The sequence below is a fragment of the Dysidea avara genome, chromosome 10 (assembly GCF_963678975.1).
Source record: "Dysidea avara chromosome 10, odDysAvar1.4, whole genome shotgun sequence".
Classification (NCBI taxonomy): domain Eukaryota; kingdom Metazoa; phylum Porifera; class Demospongiae; order Dictyoceratida; family Dysideidae; genus Dysidea; species Dysidea avara.
In genome coordinates this window covers 1,433,404-1,454,792 of record NC_089281.1, presented here as the reverse complement: position 1 = coordinate 1,454,792, position 21,389 = coordinate 1,433,404, and the positions used below count along the sequence as shown (strand labels likewise).

At 35.7% G+C, this 21,389-nt stretch overlaps 1 protein-coding gene and 1 long non-coding RNA gene across 2 annotated transcripts; one reads left to right on the top strand and one right to left on the bottom strand.

The window, feature by feature from the left end:
• The first annotated feature begins 2,575 nt into the window (after positions 1 to 2,575).
• Positions 2,576 to 5,012, top strand: LOC136269039 (ral GTPase-activating protein subunit beta-like). The gene is made up of 4 exons (XM_066064502.1): positions 2,576 to 2,717; positions 3,983 to 4,308; positions 4,663 to 4,779; positions 4,831 to 5,012. Exons 1-4 carry the CDS (start codon positions 2,706 to 2,708, stop codon positions 4,937 to 4,939), a joined length of 564 nt encoding a protein of 187 aa, XP_065920574.1. The 5' UTR covers positions 2,576 to 2,705; the 3' UTR covers positions 4,940 to 5,012.
• Positions 5,013 to 16,958: 11,946 nt separating this feature from the next.
• On the bottom strand, positions 16,959 to 20,690 carry LOC136269042 (uncharacterized). Its single transcript, XR_010707202.1, has 4 exons — positions 18,887 to 20,690; positions 17,365 to 17,481; positions 17,227 to 17,314; positions 16,959 to 17,159 (listed from the first exon to the last, which is right to left on the bottom strand). It is a non-coding gene; the product is annotated as an uncharacterized lncRNA (long non-coding RNA).
• Positions 20,691 to 21,389: the final 699 nt, after the last annotated feature.

Here is a 21,389-nt window from a genome sequence, read left to right as displayed (position 1 = left end):
ACTGATACGTCAATTCAACCACATGAGTTGAAATTAATAATAGCTGTGAATTTGAATCACTCAACAAAATATTTAGTCATCCCTGCATGGCAACTTTGTGTACATCAGTTTATAACCAATTGTGGCATTTAAATGCATGAATTATAAACAATAGAACTTAGGGCTCTACCCATGTTGTGTGTTTGTGTGCGTGTTGTCTGCTAGAAGTGGGCCAGTTATAAAGTTGGCATTTAATATGATGTTGATTTCTACATTTATTGCAATCAAAAATAGAATCCATAGTGCTTGATCAAGTTTAGAGTCTCCAAATAGGAAGTAAATCCCCAGTTTAATGCTACTACCTGTTTTATTAAAGCAAGAAGGTTTGTCCTGAAACCAGCCTCATAAGGTTTCACTATATTACTACATCCCTACCCATCACATGTACACACTATAAATGGTAAAGTGTTCCACTAATGTGTTAAATCATAGTATACCACAGGTAAAGTTACAGTAGAATAATACTACAATACGTTTAGTTGCTCTGTAAAATTAATGCCAAATTGAACAAACTGTAATAACAGGAATAATCTAGCATAATTCTACAGAACAAAAAACCTATTGTAGAGTTTTTATGTATAATTTCACTGTGCCTTTTCCTGTGTACAGACTGAACCCTTATATAAGGATATGATATTATATAAGGATACCATAGGAATACTGGTCTACTACTTCCAATTAACACAGAGATGTTTTATTTCATACAACCATCAATTTTGTAGTTGTGTGGATTGATCCGATTATCGGTACAACTCTACTGTGATAATTGGTAGTTTCTTAGGTGGTGGACACCATATAAGGAATTGCTTTATGTTTTAAATATTTTAACTCCTAATAAGGAAAACATGTATGTAGATGAGCAGACAGATAACATGTCGGTATTCCCTACTTATTCAAATGACATTTTATTATCTTCCTCCTGTAGTCTGTAAATGTGATAAGTTATTTGTGTATGTCTCTCTAACAAATATTTCTGCCATATTTGGAACCATGTAATTAAGTGTACTATTATGGTGAAGACATTAGCAGTATGGTCCAGTTGCTACACTGTTATTATAACTGAGTCATTAAGTATAGGGTAGCTGTTTTGTTTCAGTTTTTGGGATCAGTAGAAAGTAAAACAATGAACTAATTTTATAAAGTCATCTGTGGATTAAGACATAACGTACTCTTTAGCAGCTTTCCTTAGCTACATACAGTACATCATTGTCACGTGTTGCCATAGTGACTGAATTGATTGCAGAGGCACTTCTCGTACTGTTCTTCATTTGTAGTGCCATATTATAACAGGTGGAACAAAGCTGAAAATGAAGCACAATGGCCACTTCACTTTCAGTAATTGATTGTCAGGACGTGATTCAGACAAGAAACTAATGTATCTAACATCATTCTTTTGAAGAATGCACAGGTTAACCAGTCATAACTATGAAAAAGCAAGTGTATTTACTAAGAAAAGTTAGAAATTTACACGAGTAGGGATCATAGAAATAAAAAGCAATGTAACAAGGGAGGTCATCTACACCTGTGACTATACTAGTTGACATAGAGTCTCTACTTCAGTATGTTGACAAGCTACATATAAGGACTGAAGTTGATTGTTTTGTTATTTTTATTTCTTCTTTTAAAATACCCTTGTAGCTACTTGTACTTGTCATGACTTGTGTTGTAGGCACAACAGCCAACAGGACAGCCATCACTGGTGATGTTAGATAGCAAGCTACCAAATTTCTCAGCATCACTTGCCAACCTCGACCGACTACCATCACGTTACACTGACAATGTGTTCATGTTGTATGTGAAGGATGGTGTTACTAAGGTAGATGATATCCTAGCAACACAGGTCAGTAATCCATAAGAGTACTATTCAGTAAATTATCAAATATCAAGCGATTACTACCCGAGAGACTGTACTGTTTTACATGATAAGTATTGTCATGAGCAATTCTATAGAGGGAAGCCCCTCCTTTCTCCTTGTATGTCAGCTCTATAATCACCACTGGTCATTGTCACTATTACTGACAATATTATTACTTATACTCCTTTGTTTCCCATCTTGTAAGTAACCTATATATACAGTATAGTGGCTTTGCCATTGTTTGGTGATGATTTTCATCTGAGAAATTTAAAATAGCTGCTGATTCATGGAAACTTTAAGATTTGATGACACGATCTCTATAAGTACATAATGGATGTACTAAGAACTGTAAACACTGAACTGTGATGTCACATGATGTAGACTTCCTAGTAAATAGTATATTGTAATTATATAATTGAGCTACTTACAAATTACTTCTCCTTGGAAAACACATTTTAACAGTCACTTAACAATGACATACAACAGTGTGGTATATGGTGTTCTTCCCTTTCACTCTAGCAACAACAATTGGTTGCTCAACCTAAAGAGTTCCAGAAGCTCCTACAAGGTCTAGGTTGGGTGGTGGACCCAGCTACTCACCCAGGCTTCAAGGGGAAACTGCATCCATTAAGTGATGATACTCAGGGTAGTAAGCCCCTGATAGTACAGGCTCAGATACCACATACTCTGTTCACTTATTACACTGACTCCATTCATGAGGTGGCTTTTGTAACTCCTGTGGTATGGAGTTCTGCTTGGAGTAATTCCAATTCCAGTGTCCGTTCCATGGACTCAACTGATTCTGGTGGAAATGTTGGTTCATGTAAGTATCATCATTGTAGCCATATAGACCAAAATGATTAAGTGAACAATTTTTGTATAATTCATAATTTCTGCAGCTGTGTTCCACTGCTTGTTTTCATATACTTGTTACTAATAAGGCAAATATTATGGTCTCGTTCTATATTTAGCATAATGTGTGTGCATTCTGTTGCACTATTTATAGAAACCTTACTCTGCCATATATTACAATTAAAACAAATACACACCTAATTACGAACGTCCAATAGCAAAAACTTAATAAATAAATAATGATAGTTCCATACATATATGGCTATATATCAGTATAAAGAATGGTTGCTAGGTAATACATATGGTTAAAAACTAAACAAAGCTTAGAATAGTCACATCCAGTAACTATCACAGATTAAGATAGTCTCTAAACCCCATATAGTGCCAGGCTCATGGAGTGCTAGTTTCACACACAAGGTTATATGTAGTTTAGGCCCATTGGTAGCATCCTCGCTTTCACAACTCAAGAACTTTTGGGTTAATAGTATTCTATAGAACTTTGTGTTTTGAAGAAGTCCAACTATATTGTAAATATGCACCATCAGGGGATTGTATCATCATCATCATGATAGTACCCACATTAGGGGAAGTGTAGAGAACTTGTAGTGTACTATTTCACTGGTTGTGACTTCATACCAAAACTGTTAGGAGATGATGTGGTAGTTTATAACTTTATAAGAAACTGTAGTTTCTGTGAAGTGAGCATAGTTAGTGGTTTCTGGAGGAGGCAAATGTGTAAACATGCAATTACAGAGCATGCAATTATACAGCTATGCTGCTAGTTAAAACCTGTGATATTCACCTTGTTATAATGGCATCCAATTGTTACAAACAATAACAAATCATAAGTTTATGGTTGTTGTTGTTGTTTCCTTGAGTAAGAAACTGTACTCAGTTGTATTAATGATAACCTGATGTTATTTGGCCCCAGTTGTGTTATAGTATGGGAACCTGGTGTTGACTAAGAAAGCTAATCCCTTCCACATAATGTGTGAGGCTCAGGTGAGACTTCAAATGTTCACACCTTCAGCCAAGACACATGGTACAGCCTCTTGTGGGATACTTCAGTAGTCTAGAATTTGACTACACTGACTCATGGCACTGGATTAGTGCACAGGTGTTCCATTGGGTATTCGTGTACATAGCTACCAAAAAAACGTTTTAATTTTGCTTTTTTTTGTGTTTGGCAACCACTATTTGTACCACTGATGTTTGTCCTGTTTGTATATCTCACAGCCATGGTCCATGTACCAGACTCTGGTGATCCCTCTCCAGCAGGAGCAACAAAAGTCAAGGGTACAGAACAGTTGGAGACTCCAGCACGTCATAGAGTCTATTAGCCACAAGACTGCCGTGATTGTTGCATGGCTGGAGAGGTTTGAAAATCAACTGGAGTTCCCTGTAGCTGAACTAACTGCCTCACTTCATTCACCAGTAAATGTCTCATCTGGTTACTTCTCAACACTGACTAAAAAAGGATCAGACTTCACCCTACCTGTTATATTCATTCATCCATTGTCATCTGGACTGTATCGTATTAGTACCCGTATTACATCTTACAGGTTAGAGGAACATTTGTTATTATTTTATTTATGGTCTAGTGTACATTAATGATTTTACTAATGATGGCTTCTGATATTTGACTTTGAAAACTTGTACATCTTCATAAAAGTCCCCAAGGTTGATGTTGTTAAGTTATTTTATTACTTCAAAGAAAACATAAAAATATTTACCATTAAATTACCCAACAGAATCACCACATCATTCTAGACAAGGTGGTGTTTCTCACTTATCCTCATTGCTATAGTAATGCTATGACACCTAACCCTCCCTCCTCCCCCCCCACCTTCTACACACATCTGGTTTATGATGTCATTGTTAAGTGAAGGTGTGACCAAGTGTTGTTTTTCATGTAGACACCATTATGTGGGTCCATTGTGTGATGGTATGATAGTCAGCCAGAGGATCCTTGCTCCACTAGTGAGACAAAATTATCTCAACATTTGTAGTCGACACAGAATGGAGACAGAAGGGTATTAACTCTTGGTTGTCTTGTTTACTTATTTGATTTCCTTGCAGGGCAGATATTCACCTCCTCATGTTCTAAGGAAGAAGTTGATTGAAGAAATAGCATTGAATTTTGCAAAGCCTCTGGATCCTTCAGACTTCTTTACTGAACTGTGCAATAGTTAAAACTTTACTATGACCACATGTCATGTATAATGTGTACAGTGAATACTTTAATACTAGTTGTTACATATAGGATATAAGGGTTGAATGTTTTGGCAGGATCTCCCCTCTTCAAATCTGGTATAGAGGTGAAGTGTTTGTATAGTTACAGTTACTCAACTGTAAAATTAATACACCAAAATCAATCATCCACTATTTGTTTATTTGGTTGTCAAGGTTTCTTATGGTTTCAATTGTTGTTTCAAAAAAATCATTGCTTCAAGTGTTTTCCCTAAACCTCAACAGTTGACACAGGAACCAAACACAGAGATGTTACATACTTAATAGGGTGTGACAGTTAAAGATTCAAACTTTAAGATTTACTTCAAATGATGTATATACACAAGTGGTGTCTGGTATCAGAAATTTCTCATCATAGATGATGTCACAATAAGAGCCCACATGTAGTAATAAGGTCATATACATGTATGACAATCAGTTGGAATGAATCAAATCATCAACAAAATACATAAAATGACTTGCAACTTATATAATTTTATGAATTTTAGTGTGTTTATGTCTATATGGAATTATGGATATATATATATATGGCAGTTGTGAATCATTTTATAAATATGCACTAAACTAGTTCAGCTTAATTATTCATTTGCAACTACCATGTTGCTAGTCAGCTCTTCAATTTCATATAATTCATTATCAATTAACTCATAGTTTAGTGACATTTGGTTGCATCAACCTTTGATACAGTTTTACTGATCATGCATGATGTCTTGAATCAGTTTACATTGAGTACATACATCAGCTATGGCCCTACATGTCTGTATAGTTTGTGTGAGAGTTGTGTTATATGCATAATAGTAGGGTAGCTTAACAAAATTTTTGTTACGGAGCGGATAAAAGCACCATTTTTGGTATACAAGTTTTTTATGGTGTACTTATCAATATTAGAAGGGGTGCCCACCAAACCTAATTATGTGTGGGCTGAAAACAAAATGGCCATCAGCAGCCCCAATATAGTACATTCACGGTATATATATAGAGTGAAATATACACTTAATAAGCCACTCCAAGAAAATTCATTGTTTCCCATTTCCCACCAACATACAGATTCTCTTCTGCATGGTCATTCATTATTGGTGTCAACTGAACATTTTATTCATTATTTATCCTGTGATTGCATAGCAGTCAGCAACTAGTTTAGCATTCAGAAAGCCCATTTAGCTAGCTTTTCACTGTTTCAGGTTCTTAGTTTAAATATTTCTACTGTATTCTTACCTGTATACCATCCACCCGCATGTATTTTGAGGTCAATGAAATGGGAAACAAGAAATTTTCTTGAAGTGGCCTGACGTAGTTTTCCTATTATTTTTATATTTTGCGTTCAATATATACAGACTTGTCAAATGAATTAGCAAATGACACTGTAATTTTGCATGTGTGCAATTTGAATAGCCTTCTTAGACCAGTTAGTGACCAATGTTTAAGATCTTGTTCACAACTGTGCTGTGGTCAATGCATCAACAGGCATTTGGACTATGTAACACACAATTTTTGTCTCAAGCTACAGTGTATAGCTCATGCACACAGTGCAGTTTGGTGAAGACTGTTAATGTTAGACTCATAGAGAAGACTACTCATTGCAAATTGCATACATGCTAAAGATAACTTACACTACAAGTTACTGATTCATTTGACAAGTTTGTACATATTGAATGCCAAATACAATTCAATAAAATAGGAAAACTATAACTCCACATTGTATGGCATACCATTAATGTACTATGCCGGGGCTACTTGATGACCATTTTGTTTCCAACCCACACATAATTAGGTTTATACATCATTCCCAGCACCTTTTAAAGCTTCGACCAATGTAAAAGATTTATAATTAGTATTGTCGTTATGATAAGAATGCAAGGGTAGATTTGCTGAACCTTGCATCTTTAAACTTAGTCTCGCCAGCCAGCCTGTATTTTTTCTTTTGTCATTTGGTCGAAAATAGACCAAATCCCAAATCTTTTTCCCAACCAAATGACAAAAGAATGAAAATACAGGCTGGGCTGACAAGACTACTTTGAAGTAGAGACAATACTAAATCTTGAAAACTTTAAAAAGTGCTGGGAGAGATGCACGAAATTTTAGACAGCTTTCTTGGATGACTATTATAACTACACTTGCCACCAAATATACATTCTTGCTTTCCCTTTGCTTTTTAGGTTGTGGAAAAAAGTCTGTAACATATAGGCTTTTTTCAAAATTCCCTTAAAATTTTAGAGAATGTGTCAGCACCAGCCCCTAAGCAAACTAATAACATATCAATGTTTGAGTCACAACTGGCTATACGTAGCTAATTAGATGCACTATACTACAATATTACATTTCAAGCATTTGCCTTGCATTGGTCTGCAAACCTATCCTGTCTGCATGTTGTATTATTACCATGTAACATATTAAGCACCACAGAGCCACCACCACTTTAGAATAGATTGTCATGATACAATGTTCACTAGTAAACTTGCTTGCATGGAGGATCATAAGCTCTGACGTAACCACACGGACAATTCAGCCTGTTTACTACTTTTCATTTCAAGTACAGTGAAACCTGGTCACTGCATAAAGAGGTCACCTGTCTAAACTGGCCATTATAAAAATCCCCACATGTGCTAACTTTGTACAAAGTGACCTGTTTAATGCAGCCACCTCCTTAATGAACTAAGAAATTTTTGTCCCTATGATGACCAGAATAGACAGGTTTCACTGTACCTCCATTATTATAACCAGGTATGTAGATTTGTTTGCTGAGATATACTGTATGTTTCTGCATGCATCTTTTTGAATCTTGGGTTACCATGTAGACTGTCTATTCAAGTGACACTCTATCGTGTCATCTAAAATTCCATGGTAAAATTGCATTCTGTACAGTCATAACAGGGTGGACCAACTCCAGGAAGTTGTAATCAATTACTACGCTATTCATGACATGTATTAGCTGAATGTAATTTTAAAAACTCAAAAAAATGCTTATAAACTAGACTCCCCAGCATGATAGGTTTCTAGATCATCAATGTGATTATGTCACATATAAACGTTAGTTGTAAGCACTGACACCAAAGATGTAAACTGTTACAATATGCTGTCCTACCATGAGATTGGCAAGTTTAGGGGCAAACAGGTTGAAAATTAGACTTACTGTACACTTAACAAACAACTTAAGAAAAGCCAAAGAAAGTGTTGTTTTCCTTATCCTTGTATTTGTAACGTGCAGCGTGGGGATAGAGTAACTTTGAAAATGAAATTACACAGTGAAGTTTGAATAATACAGCACATTTGGATGCCATTCTGAGGTCTAGGGTTATCTTCCCCAGGAATATTATAGATTATAGAAGATCTGCTATGACAATTTAGGCTGTTTTTATTGTGATAAATTATTAGCTACAAGCCTACAGCTTATTAAAGGAGATATTTACAATATATCTGTTAGTGGTTGACTGCTCTATTAGAGTATTTAGATTTTTTTGCGATAAACAGTGACCAATAATAATGAGGGCGTGGCACCCCTTCTAAAAATGGTCCAAATGCTTCAACAAACTTTCAGAAAAAATTGGTGCTTTTATCCGCTTCGTGATGATTTCCTCAAAATTTGATGCTAAGCTACTCTACTATAATGAGACTTTGGGTGACACCTGTGAGACATAGTGCAACTTTATTTTATTCCTGTGAGGTTCCCGTAGGACTGCACTGACCTTTAGTACCTGTGTAGTACACAGATGACATTGGGAAAAGAAGTAAACTGCAGCCACAGGCTTGCTTGCTTTTTAAATTATGCCAGTGTATGTATACCAGCTGCAGCACATGTTGCTGCAGACCTTCAGTGCTGGTCACTGTAAAGCATTAATACAATACAATACAATACAATACCACTAATAATATGTAGTTCTCAGATGCTGGTAGACTGCTTCTCAGTTAAAGCCGCAAAATTTTCTGTTCACTTTCTGTATCCATTTACTGTTTGCATTTCTTGCACACTGTTAATAGGAGTCCATAAACACTACAAGAAGTGGCTCTTGTGGGCTTCTGCTGTTAATGTATACAGTCAAAATGGTACATGTCAGTGTGTTAACAAGTTGTCATTACCACAACTTGGAAAGACAAAGCGCAACTGTTTGAGTGAGCTCACTGGTTGCGTTGAAATACAAGCTGAGTCCTGAAGAGAATACCCAAAAGCAATACTTATGTGATAAAACTAGACTACCTGGTGATGCAGGATGGGGGAAACAAACAACCTCACAATAAACATATGTGAAAAATTTAATTCACAGATTTGACCAGCTTTGCATTTTGAAATTAGGTTCTTCCAATTACAGCAGTTTCATGGAGTGTTTGATAGGGTGAAAGATTTTATTCTAGAAATTGCAGATTTCCTGTGCCTTGTGGTAGTAAACACACAACTTCCTGTATGACTTCCTGTATGACTTTCCACACTACATTCCTCCTTGCAACAATAGGTTAATAAGATTGTGTTTGGTCTGAAGGATTGTTATAGTTACCAGTTTACAGAGATAATCAGATGGTACATATATTAATAGCTTGAGCTGGGCCTGGCATATGTACAAGCAATATCACTGATAATTTTATTATAGAACAATAATGACACTCTAATAGCACATTCACTCAATGAACTAACTTGGATATGATGAATGTATGCATTGGTTACGTTATTGTCTAGAAGAGTATTATAATCGTGATGGGGAAATGACTACATAAACATGAAGACGAGATGGTTGTGTATTGTCTTCACTTTCCATAATCTGTTGAGAAGAATATTAGCTATATTAGTTGTACTGAGTTGTTATAAATTGTATGGGTTCCTTTTTAATAGGGTGATTGTAAATATAAACAATGTTCTCTGTAATAATGTGTTAATGTATGTAACATGACATGCTGTGCACTATAAGTGTTGCAGTTTGTAATGTGCGCCACAGTAAGGAATCAACTTGGTTAAAAGGAAAATAATAGCACACCTGCGCGCAGCTTTGATCAGGTGTACAATATGAAAACTATAGTACCTGTGACCTAACCTACTCAATATACAGTAAGTAATGTAGCCATTTCAGATTTATTAAGAAGAGTGGTATTTTTAATTAACCTCAAACTGTGAATGGAAAATGATTTTGTTCAATCATAATATTATGTAGCTTTTTGCTGACTGTCATGTTTTTGCTTTTTCTTTATGTGTTTTGTAATTATACAACCAAGTACTAAGAATAATACGAAATGCGTAAACAACAAGGTAAAGAGTATGTTTCAATGTTTTACTTTTATTGTACATCTTCACTCTTCACCTGGCTTGCTAGCTGGCATTTTTCCACCTTTAACTGCTATAGTCTGTTGCCACTAATCTGCAATCAACAAGAAGATGCAGTGCTGTATGTCGTGTATGCATAATATTATAGACTGTGATCACTAAGCCAACTAGTGCCAATGCCAGACCACTGATTTACTGGCACATCACCAGGGGTTTCTAGTTACAACAGAGTCTATTGGCTTGATTGGGATCATTTATCAGTTGTGTCTTCACCACCTTGTTGTATCACTTCATTGCTGACTCATCTTCAGAGACATGTCACACCTACAATATACACAAATCAATTAATTCCACTATAGCTAACTTAACTTTCTTGTCAAGTTGCATTAATTATTTTTAGTATTGTGATTTTGTGATGCCAGTTAAACTCCCTTGCCTGTGTACGTATGCTATAGTATCATTTCCATAGGCACACACACTGCTCTGAGTGCTGATACCCAATCGGGTTGCAAAAGTTGGTGCATGTACTTGGCTCAATGTTTGTACATCGTGTTTCCAGGTTGCACAGCGAGTCCCAAGTTGCTGCAAGACAATTTCATCCTTCACCTGGCCTGCTAATAAAATGATTTTCCACCATCAGTGTTGCTAATAATACAGTACATTGCTGCATACACTACTGCTTTAATGTGTATCTCCAGTATGTCTTCTATGGCTCAGTATGTTGTGTATGCACCTAGTGTGTACATGTCAGCTACACCACTGATGTACTGGCGCTTAGCTACTGGTTGCCTTTAGTCTGTGCCATATTGGGATCATATGCTGATTGTGCTGGCCTTTACCACTTTGTCATGCGTAGTGGCCTTACTTTTTGATTGAGTCTCTTTAGGTAAACAAATCACTTAATGTCACTATAGTTCGCTCGTTTTTACATTTTAGTATTGTGATTTTCTGATGTCAGTTAAACTCTTTCCTGTGTATGCATGCATATTATTTCTGCAGGTACGCCCTCTGCTCTGAGTGCTGGCTATGGCATTGTTTATACATTCCCTAAGGGTAGGTTGTCACATTGGTGTATGTACTTGGTTGTATGTGACCCAAATAATAATAATAAGAATAATTAAACTATAATACATACATAAGAAATAATTATTTGAGAGTTAGTACCAGCTTAGTGTTACTGAAATTATGCTAGCAATGTATTTTGTTCTTTGACCTGGGACATAATTTTGAAATGGTTGTAATGATGATAATCAGTTCACTAACTAATTAATAACCTGTATAGCTACAGTTGACCATAAAATATACTATGCAGAAACTATGGAATTTTGTGTATTTTTCAGCTAAAGTTTTGTAGTCATCAAACTTCCAGGGTGACATTATCATATCATATACATGTTCAGAATTATTTTATTCTGTGTAGTTCAACCAAAATGTAAGCAGCATGCTACTGGAATTTTCTTAGTAACACTCTAACTAACTAATTACATATTAGTTAAACAAATGTAACCAACTAAGCAGTAGATAAGATAGTCCAGTCTGAATGAGTGAGGATCACATGTGACCCTACAATAATCGAGTATCTAGTTATACACTAATCTGAAAAGATTAAAAGTTAGGGCTAGATGTCATGTACCATAATCCAGTCGGTTAGTACATGACGACTGGTCATTAATGTGCGTTAAAGTTACTTGGGAAAACAACTGTTGTGTGTATTTTTAGCAGCTGGGATGATCATCCCTTTGTCATTATTCTTTATGTCCACACCAGATTAATTCCTAACTGTTCTGTTAACTGATCCTGAGTTCCTTCCTTCATTAGTGATCAACAATAGAGGAATAGACAGAGTATCATGTTACAACATTTCCCAAAAGATTTGTATAGCTATCATTGTTTATTTTGTTGCTAAGCAATTCTTTAGGATGTTTGTAATTTTAATTTGTATTGTTATCAAATACAATCAGCTCACTATATCATTAGTATGCTATGCCATGGTCTAAAAATGAGGTCATCTTGTTGTGGATATAGTAAGACATACTGAACATGGCTAATGGGCTGGTCATCATAAAGGTTTAGTATTCCCATAAGGAATTTTGACTATTTCAACTTCCATACTGTTTGGTTAAGGAACTACATCATCCACTAACATTCTATATGGCTCCTCTTTATTTGGAGTTCATATACACACAGATGTGACAATGATTTGAATGTTCAGTACTAGAACTAGACAGTTTTGTATGGTAGGATATGACTGGAGTTTGTGATATAAATTCTGGTACTTTTGTATCACAACTGAACTTTTGTTTATTTTATAATAAATTGTTGGTTCAAACTTAATAAGGTTTTTCTGCAGGATAGTGGGCTACAGTTAGTAGGTAGTGAGATTTTTTATGTTGATAGCCATGTGTGGCATATCAGGGCTTCGATGGTGTAAGTGTTTTGGCTGTTGAATTGAGGTAATTGGTTGGCTATATTTTTCTCTTGGCCAAGTCTGCACTACTGTCATTATTTCGCATTGCTGGTGCTCTTTGAAGAATTATACAGGTAATTTCTTTACCGCGTGTAGTATGTACAATATTTGGTGAAAGAGTAATTTTCAGTAGATTCCTTGCATTGTTTCACAAGAGCATTTTAGCAATGTTACATATCCTGATGATGCACTTTAACTGAGATTGTTGTAAGGCTCCAATATCAACAAAGCACATCCTGGGATGTTGCAATCTACTCCATGCCACGTCATTGGTTCCTGTCTTTTTATATATAGTGTTTGTAGAAGCTACCAAATTTGCTTGACTGTCAGATATGGAAGCTGCATGTACGGGTATCAGGGAATTTTTGTGCAGTTTATTGAATTGTGTCTTTGTTTAGTGTTAATAGTAACTCACACAATCAATGTTCAATGCATGGTAAGGGGAAACTTTAGCACTTCAACTTTTAAACTGAAAAAGTAGGTAAAAATTCCCAACTTCTGTATATCACTATAGGGTGTTTTGTGTATAAGATTTATTACTTGAAAGTAAATAGCAGAAACAAATAGCATTAACAAAAACTTTATTACCAGACACCATTGCTGGAAAACTCTCTCATAATAATTCAAAATTTTAAGCTAGCTAGCTACATGCATATTTTGTGTATAACCACTATAGGCTTGCTATAACATAATACCAGTAACAATTCACTAGTGGCTATTGAGATAATTATATATCAACCATCTCTATGGAACTGTAATGGGCACTGAGAACAGCACTGAAAATGAAGTGGCTCATATTACGTACCAACATTACTCTTACTGCAGTGCATATAGCATTTCTGTGCCACTATAGCTAACTGAATGTGATAAAAGGTATATAAATTTATTGATGTTATACAATTTTCTGTAATTTTAAAACAATATCGTGCACCACTCCAGCTTGTTTCAGTACTTTTTATCATCAAGTCATCCACAACTAGTTGTTGTGATAACAAAGTTTATTAAGGCTTTCAGAGTGTGACTTGCAGAACTTTTGTATCTTGTATAAGGTCTCCAGTTCTACAGAAAATTTTCCCACATTGACATGTGAAAGTTCCACCTTCAATTTAATTGTTGGCAGCGCACATATTCTCTCCAAATGCTGTGTGCTGTACACACACACACACGTGTCACCCCACACATATACACACACATGTTCACCGCTCCACCCCACACATACGTATACACGCACATCACACATTTACTGAGTCACAAGCTTGCTAGCTCTGTTGCTATCATTTAACAGTTAAGCAAGCCAAAACTGGCCACTATACCCGTCATAACTTCATGTGGACTGCTAGGCCTCTTCATTCTGAAGTATCTTAAACACTGAATTGAGTTTTGGCAACTCAACAGCCTGTTGGACAATCCATTAGAGGTCCTTCAGTTGCTCTATGCAATGTTCATCTCCAGTTTCATTGAGTGGGCTTATAGAGTAGACAATATACATGTTTGAGGTCATCTGTTTGCTATACTAACATTGCATCAATGCAGAAAAACTCTTTGAGTAAGTATGTACGTGGGTTAAATAAACTACTTCCTAATATAAATGCTTACCCTGTTCTATATATAGAATAGGGATGATGCTGTAACTGTGCATGTGTATGTCATGAGGTAGAGAATACAGTTAGCTGCAATAATTAGACAATTCTTTTTACCTGTTCTGTGACCCCTCCTTTGGCAGCAACACCCACAACATCTACTCTATAACATTGTATAAAATTTGAGAACAAAAAATTCCTAACAATCTTATTAAGATTTAACACAGTGTATGCTATTATTACTGTCTGTGCTATATACCCTTATAAGGTATTTCATATTCTTTACACTTTTGCTACCATAGTAACCATACAGTGGGTTAACTATGCGTAGCTATATGTGCAAAACAGCCAAAATGGCCTCTAACATAATTTCTGTCATTGCTAAATCTAATTATATGAGTCACAAACCATTTCTCCGTATAATTTATTATGGCATTATGATGAAAATTTTAGAATCAATATGTTGGCAAATTACTGTTCACCTAATCTTCCAGCAGATATTTTGCAAACTCTTGAGACTTTTGGACCTCATGGCTTGCATGCCTAACTGGTAAAGTAGATAAAAACAACAAACTCCCCTACTTAGCTGGCCTCCCTGGTTTGACCACCAAGTGTGACACTTAGCCAGTATCCAGGTGGCCTGTGGATTAAACTCAGGCTAGGGTTGGATTTTTTCAAACCCCTAGAAGTATTTGTCAGTTAAAGATTTTTGCTTAGGTTTCTTGGCTTGTGGTAATTAAGCACCTTGTATGGGCTGTGTTCACCTTCCATTGCTTAAAACAAACAAAAACTCAGCCAAGTATGTCAGTGATCACATGATATCTATGACAAAAATAATAAAGCACCCCTAAGATAATAGCACGCTTTATATAACTGAGTTAGGGTAATACATTCATTCTTTTGAAATTCCTTATTCTTAACATTCTTGTGTACCGTACATGCATGGCTACATACACTATTGGACACATGACTTGTGGGTATGTTCTGCTGATAAGATACAAATCACTAGTAGTGACAGGAAAGTTTAATACAACCAGAATCTATATATAGCTACAATAATTAACTACATACAGCTACACATAGTACATGTACCCTCAATGGCAGCCATATGCATCATTTGTATGTGTGTTGTCTGATAGTTTCAGTGGCAGGTCTAAAAATTTTCAGAGTGGGTTTCAGATTGAGGAAATTTTTGATAACTGTCAGGGGTGGATCGAGACTTTTTGAAAGGGGAGTTCCACTCTGGAACTGCAACTTCAGCCTAGCTTTAAGTCAAAGACCAAAAAAACAAAACAAAACAAAAAAAAGGTAACTACCTGCTGTCGAACACTGTAATGGTGATTTCAAAGACGAAAGTATGACGTTTTACCAGTTGAAAGTCCTAATATAATACACCATGTATAACTCTGACCCACATGAATTGTAAATAAATTAGGGATGTGCACACTATTTCAGACGGGTTTCAGCTAAACCATTGCAACCCCCCTGTATCCACCACTGAGTTTTCAATATTTCTGTAAAAGACATAAGAATATAGTAGGAAAGAAGACAAAATCAACTAGAGGAAACACCAATAGCTACCAGATGTTGATGAAATATATGCATAGCGAATTCCAAAAATTTTTGCTGTGGAAGATTACTTGAATAGCTCAGTGATGGTAGACAAGTACATGTAGTTATGCAGTAGTCACAGTTGCATATGCACATATTACACATATGTACATACAAACAGTTTGTGTAGATCTGCCTGTAATCAGTTGCAGAACTATGTGCCCTACTGTATAACTTGAGATGATTTTTATGTATATAGCTACAGTATGTATCTAATTATGGTAGCTTACTACAGTATGTATCTGACTATGGTAGCTTACTACAGTATGTATCTGACTATGGTAGCTTACTACAGTATGTATCTGACTATGGTAGCTTACTACAGTATGTATCTGACTATGGTAGCTTACTACAGTATGTATATGACTATGGTAGCTTACTACAGTATGTATCTGATTATGGTAGCTTACTACAATATGTATATGACTATGGTAGCTTACTACAGTATGTATCTGACTATGGTAGCTTACTACAGTATGTATCTGACTATGGTAGCTTACTACAGTATGTATCTGACTATGGTAGCTTACTACAGTATGTATATGACTATGGTAGCTTACTACAGTATGTATCTGATTATGGTAGCTTACTACAATATGTATATGACTATGGTAGCTTACTACAGTATGTATCTGACTATGGTAGCTTACTACAGTATGTATCTGACTATGGTAGCTTACTACAGTATGTATCTGACTATGGTAGCTTACTACAGTATGTATCTGACTATGGTAGCTTACTACAGTATGTATCTGACTATGGTAGCTTACTACAGTATGTATCTGACTATGGTAGCTTACTACAGTATGTATCTGACTATGGTAGCTTACTACAGTATGTATCTGACTATGGTAGCTTACTACAGTATGTATCTGACTATGGTAGCTTACTACAGTATGTATCTGACTATGGTAGCTTACTACAGTATGTATCTGATTATGGTAGCTTACTACAATATGTATATGACTATGGTAGCTTACTACAGTATGTATCTGACTATGGTAGCTTACTACAGTATGTATCTGACTATGGTAGCTTACTACAGTATGTATCTGACTATGGTAGCTTACTACAGTATGTATCTGATTATGGTAGCTTACTACAGTAAATTTGTTTGGCCGGAATTAGCTACTGATGTCACATCAACACATATGAGGTGAATTTAGTTAATGTGATGATTATGATAAAAGAACTGAAACCATTGGGAAGATTCCGATGGCATGTGTTGAGACGAGGCAGATAATTGTTGTACATCTGTGACTAGAGAGATAGATCATATAATAATCTGATGTTCATCACTTCTGAACATGTGACTATAGTTACATACCTGTTAAAATTTGAATTTCATTTGAATGAGTAGGAGTCAGAATACCAACATGTTGTCAGTCCATGTATCTGCATGAATACATGCTTTCCTTATAAGGAATAAACATAATTAAAAGATTAGCAATTCCTTATATGGTACCTTGTTAAGTGATCACAATGTGTGGGAAATTCCTGAAAGTAGTAATCACCATAGATAAAGAATATTCTTTTATTAGTCCTCAATCAGATCACATAGTTGCAACCTGTATAGCTATGGCTGTAACAAAATTATTACGTACAAATGTTAGTGTGTTATCCAATATATCAATCAAGCATACAAATACTTTCTTCGAGTCTGGTATGACAAGTGTGCAACTCACAATGTAGGTATATGTAGTGTGTGTATGTAGGAGGAAACAGGGGAATATATGTATACATACCTAATGTGATCATGAGGGCAGAACACACTGAGCCCTCATGATCACATTAGGTATGTATACATATATTCCCCTGTTTCCTCCTACATACACACACTACATATACCTACATTGTGAGTTGCACACTTACCAGACTCGAAGAAAGTATTTGTATATGTATTGGTGTGTGACTGTCAGTTGTTATCTATTAGTGTACACATGAACTATATGTCCAGACCATGATAGGATATCTAGCCCACAGACACTGCTGGTGTATACAGCAATAGCTGCAGATTTAGGATTTGTCAAGCAAACAAATCAATGATATAGTATACTAAAACCATTCTGTGATGGACACTGAGTCAGTGTTTTACTTTTCCTTTCACAATATTGTTGGTACTGTAGACTTTAGGGAGAAAGTTTCAATATTTACTCTGTACATGTACACTACAGTCCATCACTACATTTAGATATACAGTAGAAACCTTACATATTAAACGGAGGAGACATCATGACATGTACCCAATATTGCACTAGCCCATATACTCTACTTGACATAACTTAATTAGCTGAGACATTTATGTCTCTTATTTGCATGCAAGTGATTCTTCCATATTTGGTGTATCCTTTATGGTGTACTGCGAGTCTGCTGTGTCGTCAGCAGTTAGTATACAGAGCCAGTATGTGTTATGATGTGTAGCATGCTGTGTCAGTCTTTAAGTTTCTTAAACTGCTGATTATGTTTTATCTCAGTTATTGGGTTGACATGACTGCAATATTGTGGAGAGTCACTGAAGAAACCTGGCATGAAACATGTTGTGGCATGTAACTTTGTTGACCTGTCTGTACTGTGATATCAATGTTGTTTGATATTGGAGATGACCTGCTAAGTGGATCTGTAAGGTTAGGTGGTGTTGTGATGCGATTCAAAATTTAAGGAGGGAGACTTCAAAGCATGCCAATATGATGTATCCAATTATGCACATCATTTATGTTAAAGACAGGTGGCTTACAATACCATGGTAACAAGATGATGCAATAGGTTTAGTACATCTTCATCATTAACTGTGGTACAGTCCCTACAGCTGCCATTTCTTAGCACTTACCCACAGTAAATATTAAGATACTAGTAACTATCATTACATCTGGTAACACAAAACAGATTTAGCTATAAGAAATTGGATAAGTAGCTATATAGTCAACACTTCAATATAATTTCCAAAGAACATTACAGACAGCTGAGAAGATAATAATGAGAAACATCACCTTAGTGTCCAGAGTGATCTAGTGATTCTGTTGGGTAATTTGATATCGGTGATAGTAGCTGCTTCCCCAATGCCTCTATAAATGTGTCTGTAATTTAAAAAAAATGCAAACCAGCAAGTCTTCGTAAAATCCTTAAGGGTAATAATGTAATAAACTGGCTGTTATTTATTATTATACACTTCAAAGAAAGTAGTAACTGATATGTATGAGAAGTCTTATCAGAAAACCATAAACAATGCACATTGTCTCTAATGTAATATAGAGAGATCAGGTGAGAATGAATCAATGGATGAATAATCATAACAGGTGGGTGAAGTGTGATCCTCCTTGGTCAGAAGAGACGTTGAACATTGGCAGCTATGCAACAGTCCAGTGTTTATTCTAGGATTTCTCGAGAATCAGGAAGTTGGAGGGGGGGGGGGGGGGGAATCGCATTGACCATCATTGTTTGATACCACAAAGCACTAGCAAATTGCATGAGTGGATGTCTTCCAAGAAACAATTTAAAACTTAGGCTATTTGAAATTGAATATTGGGTCCTTATGTAGCCTGAGTAAAACAAAATAAAATTTAAATCAGGCTAGTTTCTGAGATTAAATCTGAGGTATTTTTTCTGGCTGTACATGCCATTTTGAAAGTAAACTGGCTAGAATTTTTGCAAAATTAAAATACACTCTCTGGGTTGAATTTAAGGATGAGTTAAGCATACTATTTACTAAGAAGCACTGAATATAAACTTTGACTCTCAGATATTGAATAGTCATCACTTTATGTAGGAATTTTTGTGAGTCGTGTACTGTATATAGGATGAGATTTAAAAAAAATAATGGTTTGATACTGTAATTAAGAGTATCTTTAAGGTTTTACTTGCAATTTTAAACCTGGCTGTGAAATGTTTACTTATTTAACACTCTGAGATTGAATCTGAGAGCATTTTTGATAAGTTTTGTGCTCAAGTATAGTGTAGTAATCACTCACAATTTTAGGGGATGAGTCTGAGATTTTAGGGGGGCCCTAGAATAAACACTGCAGCCGCATTGAATCACAGCACAGTCTTGTGGTTCACAGTGGTTGGTTGACTCTACAATGTTAAAGAGTCTGTACTCTTGACTACATTGCTGTTACTGAGAAGGTATAATTATGGGCACTTGAGTCTAGCTACCCAAACTTCATCTGCTATGTGAAACATGGACAATTGGAATTGGAATTTGCTTCCCCACTTTCATTCTACACATACGTACGTAATCATACACACACACGCGCGTGCACACATGCACACACATAGTTCAGTTAACATGAGTACTGTATAATTTTATTTCATCTTTTGTAAGAATTGGATGCACTTTAGTCAATATCATACCACCACCAGCATAGCTTAATAATTACTCTGTAATTGTCTACACATTTCTCTCTTCCATAAACCACCATCAACTTCACAGAAACTACAGTTCCTTGTAAAGTTATCAAATATACCACATCATCTAACAGTTTTGGTATGAAGCTACAACCAGTGAAATACTCTATAAAATGTTAATCAGATAAATATTACACTTCCCCTAATGTGGGTACTACCATGATGATGATACAATCCCTACGCCAGATATTGATGGTACATACTTGGTAACATAATACACAACAACTAATCTGTGATAGCTAGTTACCAGATATGTGAGCTTTTTCTAGTTCTCAACTGTGTATATTGCCTAGCAACCACTAGCAACCATTCATTATGGAACTCTCATTATTAAGTTTTAGCTAATGGTTCTTTGTATTAGATGTGTATGTATTGTTTTTACTGTAATGTATACATTATATAGCTGTATACGTGTTTCTATAAATAGTACAATACAATGCATACATCATTCTAAATATAGAAGCAGACCAGCTAACTGAGAAAAATGAATTAGCTAGCATAATAAGTGTACATTGGTAAACTTGATGACAAGTATATTGAACATAATATGATTACCTTACATACGTCATGTCCATGGAGCAGACATTGGAAATGGAATCACTTTAAGTAAAATTCTGTTAGCCCTGTCTGTAATTTCTCATTTCTCATTTGGCTAAAATAATTTTTCTCAATTAAATGGCAAAAGAAGAAAAAATAATATAGCAATAGGATGGCTAGCACTCCACACCACAGGAGTGACAAAGGCCTCCTCATGGAGTCTGAACGGAGTGTGTGGTATCTGAGCCTGTACTATCAGGGGTTTACTACCCTAAGTATCATCACTTAATGGATGGAGTTTGTTGTTATCTCCAAGTTAACAATCCACCAGCTGCAGTGCAGGATTTAAACTAGTGTGATTACCAAGGGCTCTATAGCTATCAGATATAGAATTCAAGTAGGTATCTGATTATAGGCATAGCTATAGTCCTGTTGATATGTGTACAGTTTCTGATCTAGTAAAACTGATGTGTAATATCTGTAAGGCTTACAGAGATCACATATCATATGTTAAATCAGAAACTATGTGACAAGTCATACATTATAAGTCTA